This window comes from Oncorhynchus nerka, linkage group LG7 (genome assembly GCF_034236695.1).
Source record: "Oncorhynchus nerka isolate Pitt River linkage group LG7, Oner_Uvic_2.0, whole genome shotgun sequence".
Lineage (NCBI taxonomy): Eukaryota > Metazoa > Chordata > Actinopteri > Salmoniformes > Salmonidae > Oncorhynchus > Oncorhynchus nerka.
In genome coordinates, this window is record NC_088402.1 from 34,372,735 (window position 1) to 34,391,417 (window position 18,683).

Sequence of the window (18,683 nt, forward strand, 5' to 3'; positions counted from 1 at the left end):
TGATTGGAGTCCACCTGTGGTATATTCAATTGATTGGACATGATTTGGAAAGGTACACACCTGTCTATATAAGGTCCCACAGATGACAGTGGATGTCAGAGAAAAAAACGAAGCCATGAGGTTGAAGGAATTGTCTGTAGAGTTCCGAGACAGGATTGTGTCTAGACACAGATCTGGGAAAGGGTAACAAAACAGCATTGCAACATTGAACATCCCCAAGAACACAGTCCATCATTCTTAAATGGAAGAAGTTTGGAAGCACCAAGACTTTTCCTAGAGCTGGTCTCCCAGCCAAACTGAGCAATTGTTGGGAGAAGGGTCTTGGTTTTGGGAGGTAACCAAGATGGTCACTCTGACAGAGCTCCAGAGTTCCTCTGTGGAGATGGGAGAACCTACCAGAGGGACAACCATCTCTGCAACACTCCACCAATCAGGCCTACAATGGTAGAGTGGCCAGCCGGAAGCCACTCCTCAGTAAATGGCTCATGACAGCCCACTTAGAGTTTGCCAAAAGACACCTAAAGGACTCTCAGACCATGAGACACAAGATTCTCTGGTCTGATGAAACCAGGATGGAACTCCTTGGCCTGAATGCCAAGCGTCACGTCTGGAGGAAACCTGGCACCATCCCTACAGCAAAGCATGGTGGTGGCAGCATCATGCTGTGGGGATTTTTATCAGCTGCAGGGACTCGGAGACTAGTCAGAATCGAGGGAAAGATGAATGGAGCAAAGTACAGAGAGATCCTTGATGAAAACCTGCTCCAGAGCGCTCAGGACTTCAGAGTGGGGTGAAGGTTCACCTTACAACAGGACAACGACACAGCCAAGACAATGCAGGATTGACTTCGGGATAAGTCTCTGAATGTCCTTTGGCTGGATCAGCCAAAGCACGGACTTGAATCCTGATCGAACACCTCTGGAGAGACCTGAAAATAGCGCTGCAGCGAAGCTCCCCATCCAACCTGACAGAGCTTATGAGGATCTGCAAAGAATGGGAGAAACTCCCCAAATACAGGTGTGCCAAGTTTGTAGTGTCATACTCAAGAAGACTCAATGTTGTATCTGCTAGCAAAAGTGCTTCAACAAAGTACTGAGTGAAGGGTCTGAATAATTATGTAAATGTGATATTTCAGTTTATTATTTTTAATAAATGAGCAAATATGTCAACTGTTTTTGCTATGTCCTTATGGTGTATTGAGTGTAGATTGATGAGAGGGAAAAAAACTATTTAATCTATTTTAGAATAAGGTTGTAACTTAACAAAATGTGGAAAAGGTCAAGGGGTCTGAATACTTTCCGAATGCTTTCCTTGTTTGAAACAGCCTGGTGCGTGCATCAATTTCAGACCTCGGCTGGACTGGAACGACTCTTGACGTCTCCGTGTGTAGCCACGAGGACAGTTTTAAAAACAGGTGAGCCCCTTTCCATAGCATTACGCCTTTATTGCGTAAAACGACGTTACCGTTATATACTCATACCCCAGCTATGTGCTGCTTTTCTGTATCAGATAATGTTGCATTGCTGTGGTATATTGGGACTCAAACGAAACAACGTTACCTGAATGATTATAATAGGCGATATTCCGAGAACGGGATTCCAATCCATTGCAGGTAATTATTTTCATCCAGATGAGTCCATTGTAAAATGAAGTGCACACAGTTGTAAATACCGGTTGTAGTGTTTTGTACGACATGCCATTCTCTCCATGTAGTGTTTGTGTGTGTGTGTGAGAGCGAGAGGGGGGGTCATTTTATATTGGTAATGCATAGGCTACTTTACAATCACATTCTCTATCCTAGTTCGTGTTTGTGTGATACCCTACTGTACATCTAGTTGTGTGTGTAGCGGTACTACTTCGATGTGATGGGAATTGGGTGCGTGTGTGTACTTGAGCGAAGAGCATCGTGAGCTCTGCTGAGTTGATCCTGTATGAGTTCTCTGCGCTGCTCCCAGGGGAATGTGTTGTCTGTATTGTATCAGTACCACATACCAGTAGTCATCATAACATATTAATTGTGAGAGTTTCAAGTCCATACGTGTGTAATATTGTGTGTTTGTGTGTGTGTGTGTGTGTGTGTGTGCGCGCGCGCGCCCAGTTTCCTTGAGCAATGCATGACTAGAATGAAGAACTCGTGGCATCATCATTGGCGACCACAGTCACAAAGTCATAATTATGGCTAAACCCGCCTATTTAAAAAAAAAAATGTATCTTCTTAAAAACATTTTAACCTTAACCACACTGCAAACCTTATACATAACCCTAACCTTAAGTTAAGACCAAAAAGCACATTTTAGTTATCATACATTTTTATGATAGCTAATTTCTACTTTGTGGCTGTGGTAACTAGTGACAATCGAGGCAAAGCGGGGCTGCACCTTGGCAAGCGAACACTCCCAACAAAGTTACATAGAAACTGAAGGACAGAAACTGAAGGAGGGGCAGAAATAAGGTGAACTTTTCCGCATTCCACGTTTGACTGTATAGAACTCTGGCTGTAGGCCTATCTACACATGGCACAGGAAAGTTTGCTTCGTCGTTGTCTAGTCGTCCTCGTACTTGTCACGAAGGAAAAGTAATTGCAAACGCATTAGAAGACCAAACGGCATTCTGGCATTCAGTTTGGTGAGTGTTTCTCCTCATGTTCTTCTCGAGGCATTTTTTACTTTCGGTATTTTCTCTATGATTTATGCTTCTCTCTATATATATAAATCCACCCAGACTACACACCACATGTTTGTACAATACGTTATTAACACATAATTAAGTCATATCACCCATTTTCTTTCAAAGTCCATTCATTGCGCATCATTGCAGCAATCATAGCGCTCTGTCTCTCGCTCATTCCCGACTAAAAACGGTGGAATACCTTTTGGAATATACATTTTTATCGGGTTGTGTTCTGCTACGACATGATGGTAGTAATGGATTGACAGAATCTGAAGGTTGGTCATTTGAACATGAGAAAGGTTGGCACGTTACCCACTGTTTCTTTTGGATACATTGTGCGCGTCGATGTTTGGTGTGAGTTACGGGAGTTTTTTTTCTTCATACCTGGTTGGTCAGAGCTTATGATTTAAAAAAGTTTTGCATAAAGTTTAGGCACCCTTACTTCTCTTTCTACCTATTGCCTTTCGTATTTCCCCAATTCCAACCTATCCAGCTTTCATATCATTATTGTGGTTTGCACATGATCATAATCTTCTCTAAATATTTTGCTCTATGTGGTGATCACTTTAGTTAGGAATTCGTAGTAGTATTTTCTACAAATGTATTCCAATGACTAGCTGGTCAACGACTTTATATGCACACACACACACACACACACACACACACACACACACACACACACACACACACACACACACACACACACACACACACACACACACACACAGGGTAAGGCCAAACTCAACATAATGTTGAAAAATGAACAGATCACATTTGCTTAGACACACAGGTGTGGTCAGGGTCTGCAGTAGCCCAGTAATGGATTGAAGGAGCATAACGTTACTCCTTATAGTCCAACGACCGCATATGTTCTGTTTAGAGGCATATTGGCTCCGGCAAGCCGAAACAACATCTTTCTCACACTTATTCTTCAGAATAGAGTGCCCTAGGGCTCCCGAGTGGCACAGAGGTCTAAGGCACTGAATCTCAGTGCAAGGGGTGTCCCTACAGTCCCTGGTTCGAATCTAGGCTGTATCACAGCCGGCCATGATTGGGAGTCCCATAGGGTGCTAATAAGTTGGCTCGGCTTCGTCCGGTTTTGGCCAGGGTAGGCCGTCATTGTAAATAAGAATTTGTTCTTAACTGACTTGCCCAGTTAAAAGAATATGAAGCAGTAAGCCACAGCGAGGCCTCACTTTTAGCCACTTATCGGAGCTCTTGACATGATGACGTCATAGTGCACCATTCAAAGACAAGGGCCATTGTGCCACTGTAGTGTTATTGGGGGAAGGGGTGCTTTTGTAGTTGCGCGGGAGCTGGTTCTTGAATCAACACAGTTGTTCTCAGAATGTTGTACTTTTGTTGACTTCATGGTATTGGGGTAGGAAGCTGGGGGTGGATCACGAGGGGAATCTCGGGAATCTCTTCTTGGTAGAGTCTGGCATTGGATTTACTGTTCCACATGGGAGGCAACAACCTATAGGAATGATTTTTAGCACATGGCTGAGGGGAGGGGCCATGCATAAATACAGTCAGAGTCTGAGAGTGAAAGAGCGTATACAGGAAGACTCACATGCTGTCACTAATAGACATATTTCCCTACTCTAACAGACAGACAGACAGACAGACAGACAGACAGACAGACAGACAGACAGACAGACAGACAGACAGACAGACAGACAGACAGTCACTTGACCACTTCTCGCCCCCTGTTGGTATCATCTCCGGCTCACTCTTTCTTCAGAGAGCCTGAGCTTTCTCTCTCTCTCCGATCCAGCTCTTCCCTCTTCTGTCTTATGCCTAAACGTATCTCCCTTCTCCTCTGTCTCGTCCTGCGAGAGGTCGTTAGCTCACTCTGTCTCTCTTGTCTGTATTCTTGTCTATTTTATACCTCTTTTATTACTATTTTTTATTTTGTTAGTTTTTTTTACTCTGCATTGTTGGGAAGGGCTCGTAAGCAAGTCTACACCAGTTGTATTCGGTGCATGTAACAAATACAATTTGATTTTCCCTTGCTCCCTCTCCTACTTTATATGATTGAAAACTGTTCAAGTTGACCTGTCTCGTCCTTGCTCTCTTTCTCTCGCTCTCTTTCTCTCTCTTTTTCTCTTGTTCTTTCTCCCTTTCTCATGCCATATTTAGCTTTTGTCTGTCTGTCTGTCTCTGTCTGTCTTTATGATGCTGGTTTATTGTCAGCCTTTTTTTCTCTTTCTCCCTCCCTGCATTGGGTTAATTATATTAGGCACGACTGGACTTCTTCAAGGAGAATACTTCCCTACAGTTATTATCAGTAATCAAACCTGATCACCAATGGTTTGATTTACTTTAGCACTTTAGGCTTTCTGAGGGTTTTAGCCTGTTATTTTAATCGTTTGTTTTCACACCATGGGTGGAAATAGGAGACAAAGGGCTGTGAGACAGAGGTTTAATCCTAGACACATGAAAAGTGGGATGTATACGGAGGGTGCGGGGCAACAGAAGACAAATAGCAGAGGGACTAAGGATTTTAGAGATTGAGTCAATAAGGGGGTTTACGGGACTCTACCCAGAGGGGCAGATCCCGGGTGGAAAGCCATACCCTCTGCCCGAGACGATAGCGGGAGCCGGGGTCTGGTGGTGGTCCGCCTGTGGCCGAGCAGGGAAGGGTGTTGCGGATGTATTCCACCCATACAAGTTGCTGGCTTCAGGTGGTGGGGTTGGCGGAGAGGAGGCAACAAAGAGCTATCTCCAGGTCCTGATAGACTGGGGGTGAAAACCTGAGGACAGGCTGGCCGACTAACCAACGAGGGTGCAGAACGCCTTCCAGAACTGGGACGAGAACTGAGGACCAAGATCAGAGACCATGTCGACCATGTCGACCGGAAGTCCATGAATCCGGAAGACGTGTTGCATGAGCATGGCAGCCTCCTTGGTTGAGGGTAGCTTGGGAAGGGGAATAAAATTGGTGGCTTTAGAAAACCTATTCACCACCATAAGGATGGTGGTGTTGCCATCTGATAGAGGAAGCCTTATTCTGCACACACACAGTGCAGGCGGCGACGAAAGAGGAGATGTCAGAAACCATGATGGGCCACCAAACACATTGTCGGAAGAACGCCAGGGCCCGACGGGAGCCAGGATGGCAGGTGAGTCTAGAGGAACATTCCCGTTCCAGGACCGAGGATTGGGCAGAGTCCTGGACAAACGTCCGGTCAGATGGTGTAGCAGTGGGGCTATACAGGCGTGAGAGCGCGTCAGGCTTCCCATTCTTGGACCCAGGGTGGTAGGAGATAGTAAAGTTAAAACGAGTGAATAACAGGGCCAATCGAGCCTGCCTTGAGTTGAGGCAGCATTTATATACTAGAAATTAGGAATATTTTGGGAACTAAAAACTTTCTCAATTTCTATATGATTTATTACAATATTTTGTTACTTGAGCCAGTAAAGAGGACCTTACTATTCTTAGGTAGCATAATTACTTTTGCTTCCCTACAAGCCTGAGGGCACACACTTTGTAGTAGGCTTAGATTGAAGATATGGCAAATAGGAGTGGCAAGATCGTCCACTATTATCCTCAGTCATTTTCCATCCAAGTTGTCAAACACCAGTGGCTTGTTATTGTTGATAGACAACAATAATTTTTTCACTTCTTCCACACTCACTTTACGAAATGAAAATTGTCTTTCATAATTTGATCACTTATACTTGGATGTATAGAGTCAGAGTTTGTTGTTGGCATGTCATGTCTAAATTTGCTAATCTTGCCAATGAAAAAAATAATTAAAGTAGATGGCACTATCAGTGGGTTTTGTGATTCAATGAATGATGGAGCTGAGTTTGTCTTTTTACCCAAAATTTAATTTGTGTTCCAAAGCTTTTTACTATCATTCTTTATGTCATTTATCTTTGTTTCATCGTTTAGTTTCTTCATCTTTTTATTCAGTTTCGTCACTTGATTTCTCAATTTGCTGTACGTTTGCCAATCGGTTCAGATTTGCAATTCCTTCAAAATGGGTGCGGTCCAGAAATGATTTAAATCAAATGGAACGACCCTTATGCCACTACCGTTGATTCATTGTTCTGTCACTGTTTATGATTTGAACTTATTTGTGCTGTAATAGAGCCCCCTGTTTTATTATGAGCCAAATCCTAATTTTAGACATGCACGTAGGCCTACAACTCGAACTCAAGCTAATATCATCCATTGGCCTCAACTGAAGATATATCTGAACATTTGAGTTGCGGGTGCACATCTGAAGCACATCTCAATATTGGTGGTATTATACATTTTGCTTATAGATATGTAGTGGTGTAATTATGTAATATGATGTACTGTTTGTTTTTGTGTGATGTGCGTTTGTGTGAAGAGTCACTGCTGCCAAGGTGATCCATAATAAAGACCCCCCCCCCAAAAGTCAGGATTCAATTTATCCCCTATGCCCCTCAAACTCAACTCTGGACCTCGAAGCCAGTTACACTGTTTTGTTTTTCATTGTTCCCCTCTAACCCGGGACGCCAGGTGTATGCAATTCATTATCAGGTAGAACAGAAAACCAGCAGGCCCCGGACCTCGTAGGGTAAGAGTTGAATACCCCTGCATGCTATCACGTTTGCCTTAGAACTGTGATATTAATTGTTTTCTTTCTCTCTTTGTTCAGGTCCCGACCTGGTGAAGCGATAGTTGAGCGCACCATGCAGTACTTGGACTTCAACCAGCAGTAATATATAGTGGGTGGAAACGGAGGGATAAATAAACTGGGGAGAAAAAGAGAAGTATGGCCGTCTTTAATATGCTTGAGAATGTGGAAGACCTCTATGAGATCGGAGAAGTACTTGGGAGGTAAGGATGGACATTATAAAAGGTCTTCTTGCATTACTTTTCAAGGTCAATTTTGCATATGCTGTCTTGCTGCATAGTTCAATGTGAACTAACATTCAAAGTAAGCAATTGTAATAATTCAGAAACTGACATAATTGTGTATAGAAAGAAAATACTGAAAAGCTCAGGAAGGACCTACCTATTTCAACATTTTTCCAAACAACAACTAAATTGTCTCACTCTGTCGTCACCCCAGTGGCCACTTTGGGCAGGTGAGGGAGGTGCGCGAGCGGGCCACAGGGGCTCGCTGGGCTGGGAAATTCCTGAAGATCAGGAAGTGCGCTAGCAGCCGGCTGGGCATGGAGAGGAAGAATGTGGAACGGGAGGTTGAGGTGCTGCAGGCCCTACAGCATCCCAACATCATGGCCCTGAAGGATGTGTTTGAGAGCCGGGCCGAGGTGGTGCTGGTGCTGGAGCTGTGAGTGTAGGGGGGAGGTCTGACATGAGATACATGCAGGGCAAGTCATTCATTTCCGATGATGTGGCTGAATTATGTAGTAGAGTTAGTTTTTGGGTGGAGTTTTCCTCTATCTTTTGGTATTTGTTTCATTAGTCCATTGTTGATATAATCCCAAAATGTTTTGGATGTCAGCAATCAAGTTTTCAAGATATATAACTTTCGAAATACAGCCTGTTTGATGCATTTTGTTTGCATCATATGATGCTGCTTGGGCGGTATCTAGATTGTCGTACCTTCAAATATTAGACAGCAAGGCTCTTGATCCAGGAGGGGATTCTCTACTGTTACCAAGTGAAGCTTGATTTTGGAAGAAGCTAGTCACTTAGATAGATGGCTAACTAGCTACTAAATGAACACACCGAATGCACAACTGCAGAGCATTTAGCACATTTTAGACAGTTAACTTAATATCACATCAAATCAAATTTATTTATATAGCCCTTCGTACATCAGCTGATATCTCAAAGTGCTGTACAGAAACCCAGCCTAAAACCCCAAACAGCAAGCAATGCAGGTGTAGAAGCACGGTGGCTAGGAAAAACTCCCTAGAAAGGCCAAAACCTAGGAAGAAACCTAGAGAGGAACCAGGCTATGTGGGGTGGCCAGTCCTCTTCTGGCTGTGCCGGGTGGAGATTATAACAGAACATAGCCAAGATGTTCAAATGTTCATAAATGACCAGCATGGTCGAATAATAATAAGGCAGAACAGTTGAAACTGGAGCAGCAGCACAGTCAGGTGGACTGGGGACAGCAAGGAGTCATCATGTCAGGTAGTCCTGGGGCACGGTCCTAGGGCTCAGGTCCTCCGAGAGAGAGAAAGAAAGAGAGAATTAGAGAGAGCATATGTGGGGTGGCCAGTCCTCTTCTGGCTGTGCCGGGTGGAGATTATAACAGAACATGGCCAAAATGTTCATAAATGACCAGCATGGTCGAATAATAATAAGGCAGAACAGTTGAAACTGGAGCAGCAGCATGGCCAGGTGGACTGGGGACAGCAAGGAGTCATCATGTCAGGTAGTCCTGGGGCATGGTCCTAGGGATCAGGTCCTCCGAGAGAGAGAAAGAAAGAGAGAAGGAGAGAATTAGAGAACGCAGACTTAGATTCACACAGGACACCGAATAGGACAGGAGAAGTACTCCAGATATAACAAACTGACCCTAGCCCCCCGACACAAACTACTGCAGCATAAATACTGGAGGCTGGAGGCTGTTCATCTAATAGTTACAAGATATTTAACTGGCAAACATTTAGTTATCAGTACCAGACTATCAGTATGCTTTATAATGAAAAATTGCGACAGGTGAAATGAAGAACGCAATCTTTTTTTATATCCTAACGTATTGCACAAGTTGACTGCAGGTATTTAATTAAAAAGTAGCTACAAATATGATAATTTATTTTAAAACATCAAATAAATAGTTTAAATGGTTATTAACGGTATTGAAAAACCATGCCGTGGCTATTTACAAATACCCTGGTATACAGTGCCTTCAGAAATTATTCATACCCCTTGACTTAATCCACATTTTGTTGTGTTACAGCTTGAATTAAAAATATACTTTTCTCTCTCCCCCATCTACACCCAATAACACATAATGACAAAGTAAAAACGTGTTTTTAGAAATGTTTGCTAATTTATTGAAAATGAAATACAGAAATATCTAATTGACATAAGTTTTCATACCTCTGACTCAATACTTTGTAGAAGTACCTTGGGCAGCGATTACAGATGTGAGTCTTTCTCTAAGAGCTTTCCACACCTGGATTGTGGAACATTAGCCCATTATCCTTTTCAAAATTGATCATTGCTAGACAACCATTTTCAGGTCTCACCATTTGGTTTTCAAGTAGATTTAAGTCAAAACTGTAACTCGGCCACTCAGGAACATTCTCTGTCTTCTTGGTAAGCAACTCCAGTGTAGATGTGACCTTGTGTTTTAGGTTATTGTCTTGCTGAAAGATTATTTCATCTCTCAGTGTCTGGTGAAGAGCAAACTGATCCAGGTTTTCCTCTAGGATTTTGCCTGTGCTTAGCTCTATTCAGTTTATTTTTGATCCTGTCCTTAATGATTACAAGCATACACATAGCATGATGCAGCCACCCCTATGCTTGAAAATATGGAGAGTGGTACTTACTCAGTAATGTGCTGTATTTGATTTGCCCCAAACATAACACTTTGTATTCAGGACAAAAACGGAATTGCTTTTTGCCACATTTTTTGCAGTATTACTTTAGTGTCTTGTTGCAAACAGGATGTAATGTGTATTTTTAAAATTCTGTATAGGCCTCATTTTTTTCAGTCTGTCAGTTAGGTTAGCCTTGTGGAGTAACTACAATGTTGTTGATCCATTGGCCTCATGGTGAAATCCCTGAGTGGTTTCCTTCCTCTCTGGCATCTGAGTTAGGAAGGATGGCTGTATCTTTGTGACAGGGTTTATTGATACACCATCCAAAGTGTAAGTAATAACTTCACCAGGCTCAAAGGGATATTCAATGTCTGCTTTTTTACCCATCTACCAATAGATACCCGTCATTGCAAGGCTTTGTAAAACCTCCCTGGTCTTTGTGGTTTAATCTGTGTTTGAAATTCACTGCTCGACTGAGGGACCTTACAGATAATTGCATGTGTGGTGTACAGAGATGAGGTAGTCATTCAAAAATCATGTAAAACACGAGTATTGCACATATAGTGAGTCTATGCAACCTATTATGTGACTTGTTAAACACATTTCTACTCCTGAACTTCTTTAGGCTTCCCATTACAGGTTAATGTCTTGACTCAAGACATTTCAGCTTTTCATTTTTAATTCATTTGTAAAAATGTCTACAACATGATTCCATTTTGACATTATGGGGTATTGTGTGTAGGCCAGCAACAAAATGTCTAATTCAGGCTGTAACACAACAAAATGTGGAAAAGTGAAGGTGTGTGTATGGTATACCACCCAAGCCTAATGATGCGTTTCGGATCATATGATGCTAAATGCATCACACTGCCTGTATTTCTGTATTTTGAAAGTTATATCTTAAACCTTATTGCTGACATGCGAAACATTTTAGGTCTATATCAACAATGGACTAATGAAACAAATACCATAAGTTTATTGGGGGAATTTTCCTTTAAGTTCTGACACCTCTCCATTTCTCCTCGTTCCTCTTTCAGTATTAGTGGAGGAGAGCTGTTTGACTTCATTGCTGAGAAGGAGAACCTGACTGAGAGCGACGCCATCGACTTCATGAAGCAGATACTACTGGGCGTGGGCTTTATGCACAACAAACAAATAGGCCATTTTGACTTAAAGGTAAATTATGCTAGTGTTGATTTGACATATGATCCAACTTCTTTAGTTTGTTCTCACTCTATATGATATTTAAGAATCCAGTGCTGCAATAGTCTGTAGTAGTGGTTTACACTAACCTCCCCAATAACACTGCTAAAGTAGTATTACACATACAAATAGTACTACACAGCTTGTTCATTTATTTATTTTAGGTATGAGTGCTTAATGTGAAAAGAGCATATCTGTATTCATCCATCCCAAAACCACACAAACATGCTGACACTGCTACTTATTAGTGCAAACGTCCATGTCGCATGCTCATGTTTGTATCCACAGCTGCCACTAAAGGGAGTGTGCCTGTGCACTAGGGTGTTGAAGAACATGCTGTTCACGGTCCGGTCGGTCAGCATGCTGCTGACCTTTATGGTCAGATTGTCCTAATTTTGCATGTAAAATGTGTACTCCCCTTCCACGATCAGCCGGAAAACATCATGCTGTCGGACAAGATGGCACCAAACCCCGACATTAAGATCATTGACTTTGGGCTGGCCCACTGCTTGCAGTCGGGGGAGGAGTACAGGTGCATGAGTGGCACCCCCCAGTACATTTGTGAGTAGTACAGTCCTTTCATATGAGTTAGGACCTGTTTAAATACTATTTACATTCATGCATCCTTCCCCTCTACCTATAGTTGTTGTGAATAACTTATTGACATGACTGGATTCTTGAGGGCTTTGTAGTGAAACCTATTGCTTACATTGTATGCAAATTGTCACACCAGTGATTACTTTTAGGAAGGAAACAGAAGAAAAGGACAAGGACAGACTAAGCTACGTTCAGGACTGTTTCTGCCACCATGGTGGATCAGTCAGAATGTGAATCCGGAGATGTAGCAGTAATCCAGGTTTAGGGGTATTTATTACACAGTTGAACACGGGAACGAACAGAGGCACACGGGGGAGGGCTTGGAATGGAGTTAGGGCTTGTAAGGCCGGTAGGAAGGATGTGACTTGTAAGGCCTTGGAGATAGGATTGGATGTGGTGGTCTGGAAGGGATATACAAAAGGGAGACGTTAGAAACACATCAACATAAAAAAAAGTGCAGACAGGACAAAGTAGTACCAAGTGACTTACAGAGAATGGACTTAAGACTACAAACTAAGGAGGCTGCCAGGACTAAACATAAAAGGTAATTATCATAGCATGGACATAAAGGATACAACATAAGTTCAGGAAGCATAAAATACATGGTTGACATTTTACTCCTACAACTTAAGGCACCCTCATCATCACAAGAAAGGCAGGGCCACACCCCTTGGCATCACTGAGCAAACTATTCTAGTGTGTAGGAAGGAGCATGCTGGTTAAATGGGGAACTGAAAGTGGTGAAAAGGGCAGAGGAGGGGTGATTTGGGAGTGGAAACAGGTGTGGTGGAAAGGGGCAGATACGTTATTAAAGAATTTGAACAAGCCCCTTGTAATGTAGTGCCTATGTGGCTGAGGTCTCTTCTGTGGAAGTGAGCTCCTATTTCTAGGTCCAGGTGTTTCCATGGAGACAGTACAAGAAGTGCAGTGTCATGATCTGTGTTGATGGTTTTATGATAAACTAGGGTGGTTGCAATTCCAATTGAAACAGGAAGCGATTTGTTTGGTCTAGGAAAGTTGCCATTTCAGGGCATAACTACATTACCCTCCAACCCAGATAATTTCAGCAACCTCTTATCAATATAGTAATTATATTCTACATATTTAGTAATATATGACAAAGCAAAATAATCCTTAGAATCCTATTAGATTTTGAAACAACTGGTAGTTTGCCCCAAGACACACATCTCAAGCTGTCAAACACTATCTGCTTCAACACAGATTTGGTCAGCATGATAAGGTTGGCATGGTTACAAAGCTGGCCCTGTTTGGAATTCAAATGTGTTTGCCCAGCAGTAGCAGATAAAGTACTATAGGTTTAAATAATACAATGCGACTGGTGGAGGAAGTTATCTCAAAGTCACTGGCGTTGTTTGACTGGTAGAACCAATCTATGAATGGTTTTCTGATAAATGCAGTGTTCAGTTTGCATTCTTGAAAATGAAAATGTTTCCTTCACAGTAGGTGTGAAGTCTGATAGGCCATTGGGATTTGCGTATGTTTCAAGAATGCAGCTACATGCATAGACAAGTCTCTCAGATTGCTTTACTGCCATGAAATACCATTTGTAGATATTGCCAAAGCAGTATAGTGGTACAGCATTTCAGTAAATACAGTACAATGCAATGAGGATAATGAAATACAGTTCATTTCAGCAGTAATAATAATAATAGTACATACAACTCCAAAATTATTGTGACATTGACCCATTTTTTGTTGTTGTTTGTCTCTGTACTACAACACTGCATTTGAAATTATACATTATAGTATGAGGTTGTTGGATGCATTTGCTGTTTGTTTTGATTGTGTTTCAGATCATTTTGTGCCCAATAATAATCCGTGGTAAATAATGTATTGTGTCATTTTGGAGTCACTTTTATTGTAAATAAGAATAGAATATGTTTCTAATCACTTCTACATTAATGTGGCTGCTAGCATGATTACGGATAGTCCTGAATGAATTGTGAATAATGATGAGTGAGAAAGTTACAGACGCACAAATATCATACCCCCAAGACGTGCTAACCTCTCAGCATTATAATAACAGGGGAGGTTAGCATTTTTGTGCAGGTATGATATTTGAGTGTCTAACTTTCTCAATCATATTCCAAACTTTATTGTATCATCTCAAATCCAAAGTGCTGGAGTACAGAGCCAAAACAACAAAACATTTGTCACAGTCCCAATACATCTCTCCCTTTCTCAGCCCCTGAAGTGATCAACTACGAACCTCTGAGCACAGCTGTGGACATGTGGTGAGTGTGTGTACCACCACCTCTCCCAACATACACACTCACACACACACTTGCATATACAGACACCTAAATGGAACCTCAAAACACACACCCATCCCACACCTCTTGCTACCCAATAATAACCTCTTGGAAGGGGGACATTCTTTATATATATATACTTGGGATGCGTTCAGGCATGTGTAGGCACGCTCTCTCCTTTCCCTAAAAACACAGTGTGACTGTTTCTGGTTGAATGCATTAGCTTCACTCTGAGTTCAGCCACTCTTAAACAATCCGATTCTCTAGTGGGTTTCGGCTAGATACTGTGTTGTTTTCTTTACACAGAGATGAACTGTTTTGAGTCTAAAGGGTCGGATTTAATTGTAGTACAGTGGAATATGAGTGTACCTAGACGCGCTACACCCCAGCGTTAATAAATGGTGCAAAAATATAAGGACTTTGGGGGGGAAAAACAACTTTCCCCAGGACACTTCACATTGTGACTATCCCCGAAAAAGTAAATGAGCATTCAGATGTCTGTGTTGATCTTTGAGGTTTATTTTAGGGACAAACACAGGCTTATGTTTTCGATGTGTCATACCCCTTCCCCAGAGCCTCAGGCAGGAAAATGTTAGAGGAAGCTGATTATAGTACATTTGGAAATACGAACGCAAACATTAAAAACTACTCACCACAACAGCTCTGTCTACATCCTTTGGAATAAAGTTAAGATATTGAGATAAGAACTGAGCCTCTCTAGGGCCTCCATGAACAAAATAACCACATGACTGTTAGATCTTTGTTTGTGTTTACATCCCCCTATAGGAGCATCGGAGTGATCACCTACATACTGTAAGTTGAGGGAGAAAAGGGGGGTGCTAGTGTACATTTGGATTTACACATATGCTCAATTCCAAATCAACCCGTAGCCTACTATAACCCTATACAAATGTGACAATATTGCCATTTTCCTCTGTTGACTTGGAATTGGGCTATAGTAACAGCAACCTTCTTTTCCCCGACTCCGCTTATTTTTCCAGACTGAGTGGTTTGTCCCCGTTCCAAGGGGACACGGACGAGGAGACACTGAGGAACATCATAGCCCTGAACTACAAGTTTGACGACCACCACTTCAGCATGACCAGCGCCATGGCTAAAGACTTCATCCAGAAGCTCTTTGTGAAAGATCAGAAGTAAGTAATGCATTGGTCATGGGTAATTTGGCCAACTAGGATGTCCTTTTACGATGTCAAGAACAAATATGGATCGGTGACTGTAATAGTGAATGGATCACTTATTTTGTGACTTTGTACCTATCGTAAATGGACAGATACTTGTTTTTTTCAGCCACTATTGATAGAATAGGAACTCTGTATTGTATGAATATATCACCCTTTGTCTGGCTGCCTGTGGTTGCCATTGTTTGTCTGCCTGTCTCTGTGTAGTGAAATAATGACAGCTGAGAATGACGGCTTTTTCCCCCAGCTGCTTTTAATAGAATATGAACTTACATGTTTGAAATTAATAGATTACCCTTTGACTGTATGTGGCTGCCACTGCCTGCCTGCCTGTCTGCCTTTCTCTGTTTGTCTGTCTGTGTGCCGATCATTATTGTCTCTCTGTCGGTCTGTCTCTGTGTAGTGAGAGAATGACCGCTGAGGAGTGTCTACACCACCCCTGGATCAAGGTGAGAGTCGGCAGCACAAGGCTTTGCTCCCGACAAATGGTTTAATATTGCACGTTTAATATGTGTACTTGTTATTAATCTCCTTCCCTCATCATCGCTTCCTCTTTTTTAGCCTCTGACACGGACACAGGTGGCCAACAGGAATCGCTCCTCCATCAACATGAAGACCTTTAAGAAGTTCAATGCCAAGAGGAAATGGAAGGTGAGTAGGATATGTGTCCTATCATTTTATGCCATATCACATATTATGGCACTGAATAAAGCTCAAATCTTGAAAATGTGCATGCGTTTTATTACAGATAATGATATCAAACGGAGGTCATTGATACACAGTCAATGCTTGTATTGTGGAACTAAACTAACAAACAGGGCATGAACGTGACGCGGTAATGTTTCGTCCGAAAAGGCCCTTTTCAAGTCTACTCTGTCTATTAGAACACAAAGTGCACTGACATTATAGTCTGGGACAACAGAGTACATGTTCACTAAATTTAGTTTTACACAAGACAAACACAAAACCGGTTTTGAACGTACAGCCACATTGAGAAACAGGGCCTATACATCATAGTGTTAGTTAAGGGCAGTGCTCAAATAACACAACAGCAAACGTTGACACAGCATGTGGGTCGATATTTACTCTTACTTACTCTTCTGTTCTCCTGATCTGTCTTTTTTCTGTCTAACATCTGACTCTTATGTTCTGCTGTCCCCTCCATCCATCCTCCCCTTTTCTTTCTACCTTGTTTCATATCTCCTTTCCTCTGATCCTCTCGCTCTCTCTCCCTCTCTGTAGATGTCATATAACATGGTATGGATGTGTAACAGGCTGCATCGGCTGAAGCTGCTTTGTAAGACTAGTGCATTGGCGGGCGAGGAACTGGTGAGTAGTAAGGCTGCCATGACAGTCCAACGAAGAGTTACACTTGAACGAATCCCATTACATTGGTCATTAAGTGTGCCCCTCATTTCCAACGTCTATTGTTAAAAATGATATTCATTGCAAAAATGCTATATTTCCAGGCTTTGAAAATGAACAGGTGATATAGCCTACTGTATCCTTAACTCAAATGGCTTATCATCCAAACTTAGCTTCTCTCTTGTTTTTATGTGTTTGATGACATCTATAAAATCACATAAATAAAGACTAAAAAGGGAGCGTGGGGTAGAAAACATTGCATAGAACTTGACTGTATTCAAATTCCCTTTGCACACTACTGAGCCAAACCGAGCCAAGCATAGTTGTACTGGACTGGCCTACATGATTACGCATTCATCTTAGTTGCTTGAACTGTTCTGAAAAGAACAATGTGAAAATAAAATAACCGAGCAAGCACACTATAATTTGTCTGCCCTATAGTGTAAATCCGATAAATGAGAACTAACCTGCGATATCTCTCCTTGTCAGAGACCGTGTGAGAGTGACCAGGAGGACACAGAGACCAAGCCAGCCTCACTCATTCGCCGGCGACTCAGCAACAGTTCATAGACTCCACCACCAGGGGGAGACAAAGCATCAAGCTGCAGTGCACAGGTTCCTTTACAGTGACACAACCAAGCCTACAGTATTTGCACTCCCACTTTACCAGGCCTCGAGGGAGGGTAAGACCAAGACAGGCTGACACAAGCGCCGGGCACACAAGGAATTTTCGGGCTCTATGTCCCTACATGAGACTTGTCCTTGATGAAGTGGAATGGAATCTACGGCACAAGGCCTGTCAAGGCTCAACTTTAGGCTCAATGCACTTCAGGTGGATTGGAGGTAATTCCAGTAAGAGCACAAGTACAAAGGTGTGATGGCTTCCGTGAGGGAGCAAATATTTAACAAGGCTCTCGATGGGGTAAAATTTAAGAAAACCAAGCATGACTTGTTTTTAGAGTTCAGCTCACCATTACTGTGGCTTATTGCATGTTTTTATGGTGCTTTTGCAGTTGTAAAGGTCAACTGATAGCAGGCGGTGACATTATTGTTCTTATGGTGAAGTTACTGATTTGGGGATGAACAGTACTGGATTGCCAGGTAGGTCACCCGTGATACAAGTCAGTATTTGACGTCCATCCATGTCGGAGGATGTCAGGAGGGGAATATTAATGTATTATATTATGTTATATACAGTATAATAATACAATTATACAATATTATATAATGCTATACAATTATAAAATATCTAGTGTCCTAAACATGATTACCAAGTACTCTCATGTTGTACGACGGACAAATGTTTTAAGATAACTGACCAGTATAAATAGCACAGCAAATGAACTTTTAAATGTTCTACTCCTAGAAATAGGACAATGAATACATTCTAGTTTTACTAATCCAAACAATGTCGTCCTGCATACAGTAAATACTCTGAACACTCCACGCTCTATTGCAGTGTTTCCCAACCCTAGTCCTCGAGCACCCCCAGCAGCACACATTTTTATTTTAACCCTGGACAAGCACACCTGATTCAACTTGTCAACTAATCATCAAGCCCACAGTGAGTTGAATGAGGTGTGTTTGTCAAGGGGTACCCCGGGTTGGAAACACTGCTCTACTGAACTAGTAGCGTTACTGAAGATCATACATTGATGCATGACAAGTAACGTGACATGTTGGTCTATGAATGATCTTTTTGTGAGAACTATATACGTTTTCTGTTTCTCTAAGAAGTTTAAGAATTTGTTTTCTTTGATTATAACCTTGTGAAAATACTTTAAATCGACTGTCAGTGTTAAGTGTGGTTATTTTAAATAAAGGTACATGGTGGTCAACAGGTTTTGTGAATACATTTTGGAATCATCCCCCTTACGCACTTTTTAAATCATAGGGAATCGAACAATGGTGCAGGCCATACTTTTTAATC

The 18,683-nt window shown here is 42.0% G+C and overlaps 1 protein-coding gene across 2 annotated transcripts; it reads left to right on the top strand.

Annotated features, from left to right (window-relative positions):
- The first annotated feature begins 1,346 nt into the window (after positions 1-1,346).
- Positions 1,347-18,591, top strand: LOC115131507 (death-associated protein kinase 2-like). Of its 2 annotated transcripts, none has more exons than XM_029663284.2 (12): positions 1,347-1,414; positions 7,308-7,489; positions 7,725-7,946; positions 11,154-11,292; positions 11,751-11,880; positions 14,123-14,171; positions 14,976-15,002; positions 15,191-15,343; positions 15,792-15,837; positions 15,950-16,039; positions 16,631-16,717; positions 17,243-18,591. In XM_029663284.2, exons 2-12 carry the CDS (start codon positions 7,425-7,427, stop codon positions 17,321-17,323), a joined length of 1,089 nt encoding a protein of 362 aa, XP_029519144.1. In that variant the 5' UTR covers positions 1,347-1,414; positions 7,308-7,424; the 3' UTR covers positions 17,324-18,591. The 2 variants fall into 2 exon arrangements, with proteins under 2 accessions (XP_029519144.1, XP_029519143.1); XM_029663283.2 differs by lacking the exon at positions 1,347-1,414 and adding an exon at positions 2,383-2,625.
- Positions 18,592-18,683: the final 92 nt, after the last annotated feature.

What these genes read in the sequence shown, in the direction of transcription:
- LOC115131507 (XM_029663284.2), top strand. Translation starts at nt 7,425, where the DNA reads ATGGCCGTCTTTAATATGCTTGAGAATGTGGAAGACCTCTATGAGATC. An exon ending in AGCACAGCTGTGGACATGTG is followed by an intron (nt 14,172 to 14,975) that starts GTGAGTGTGTGT and finishes ATCCCCCTATAG; the next exon opens with GAGCATCGGAGTGATCACCT. An exon ending in ATGCCAAGAGGAAATGGAAG is followed by an intron (nt 16,040 to 16,630) that starts GTGAGTAGGATA and finishes CCCTCTCTGTAG; the next exon opens with ATGTCATATAACATGGTATG.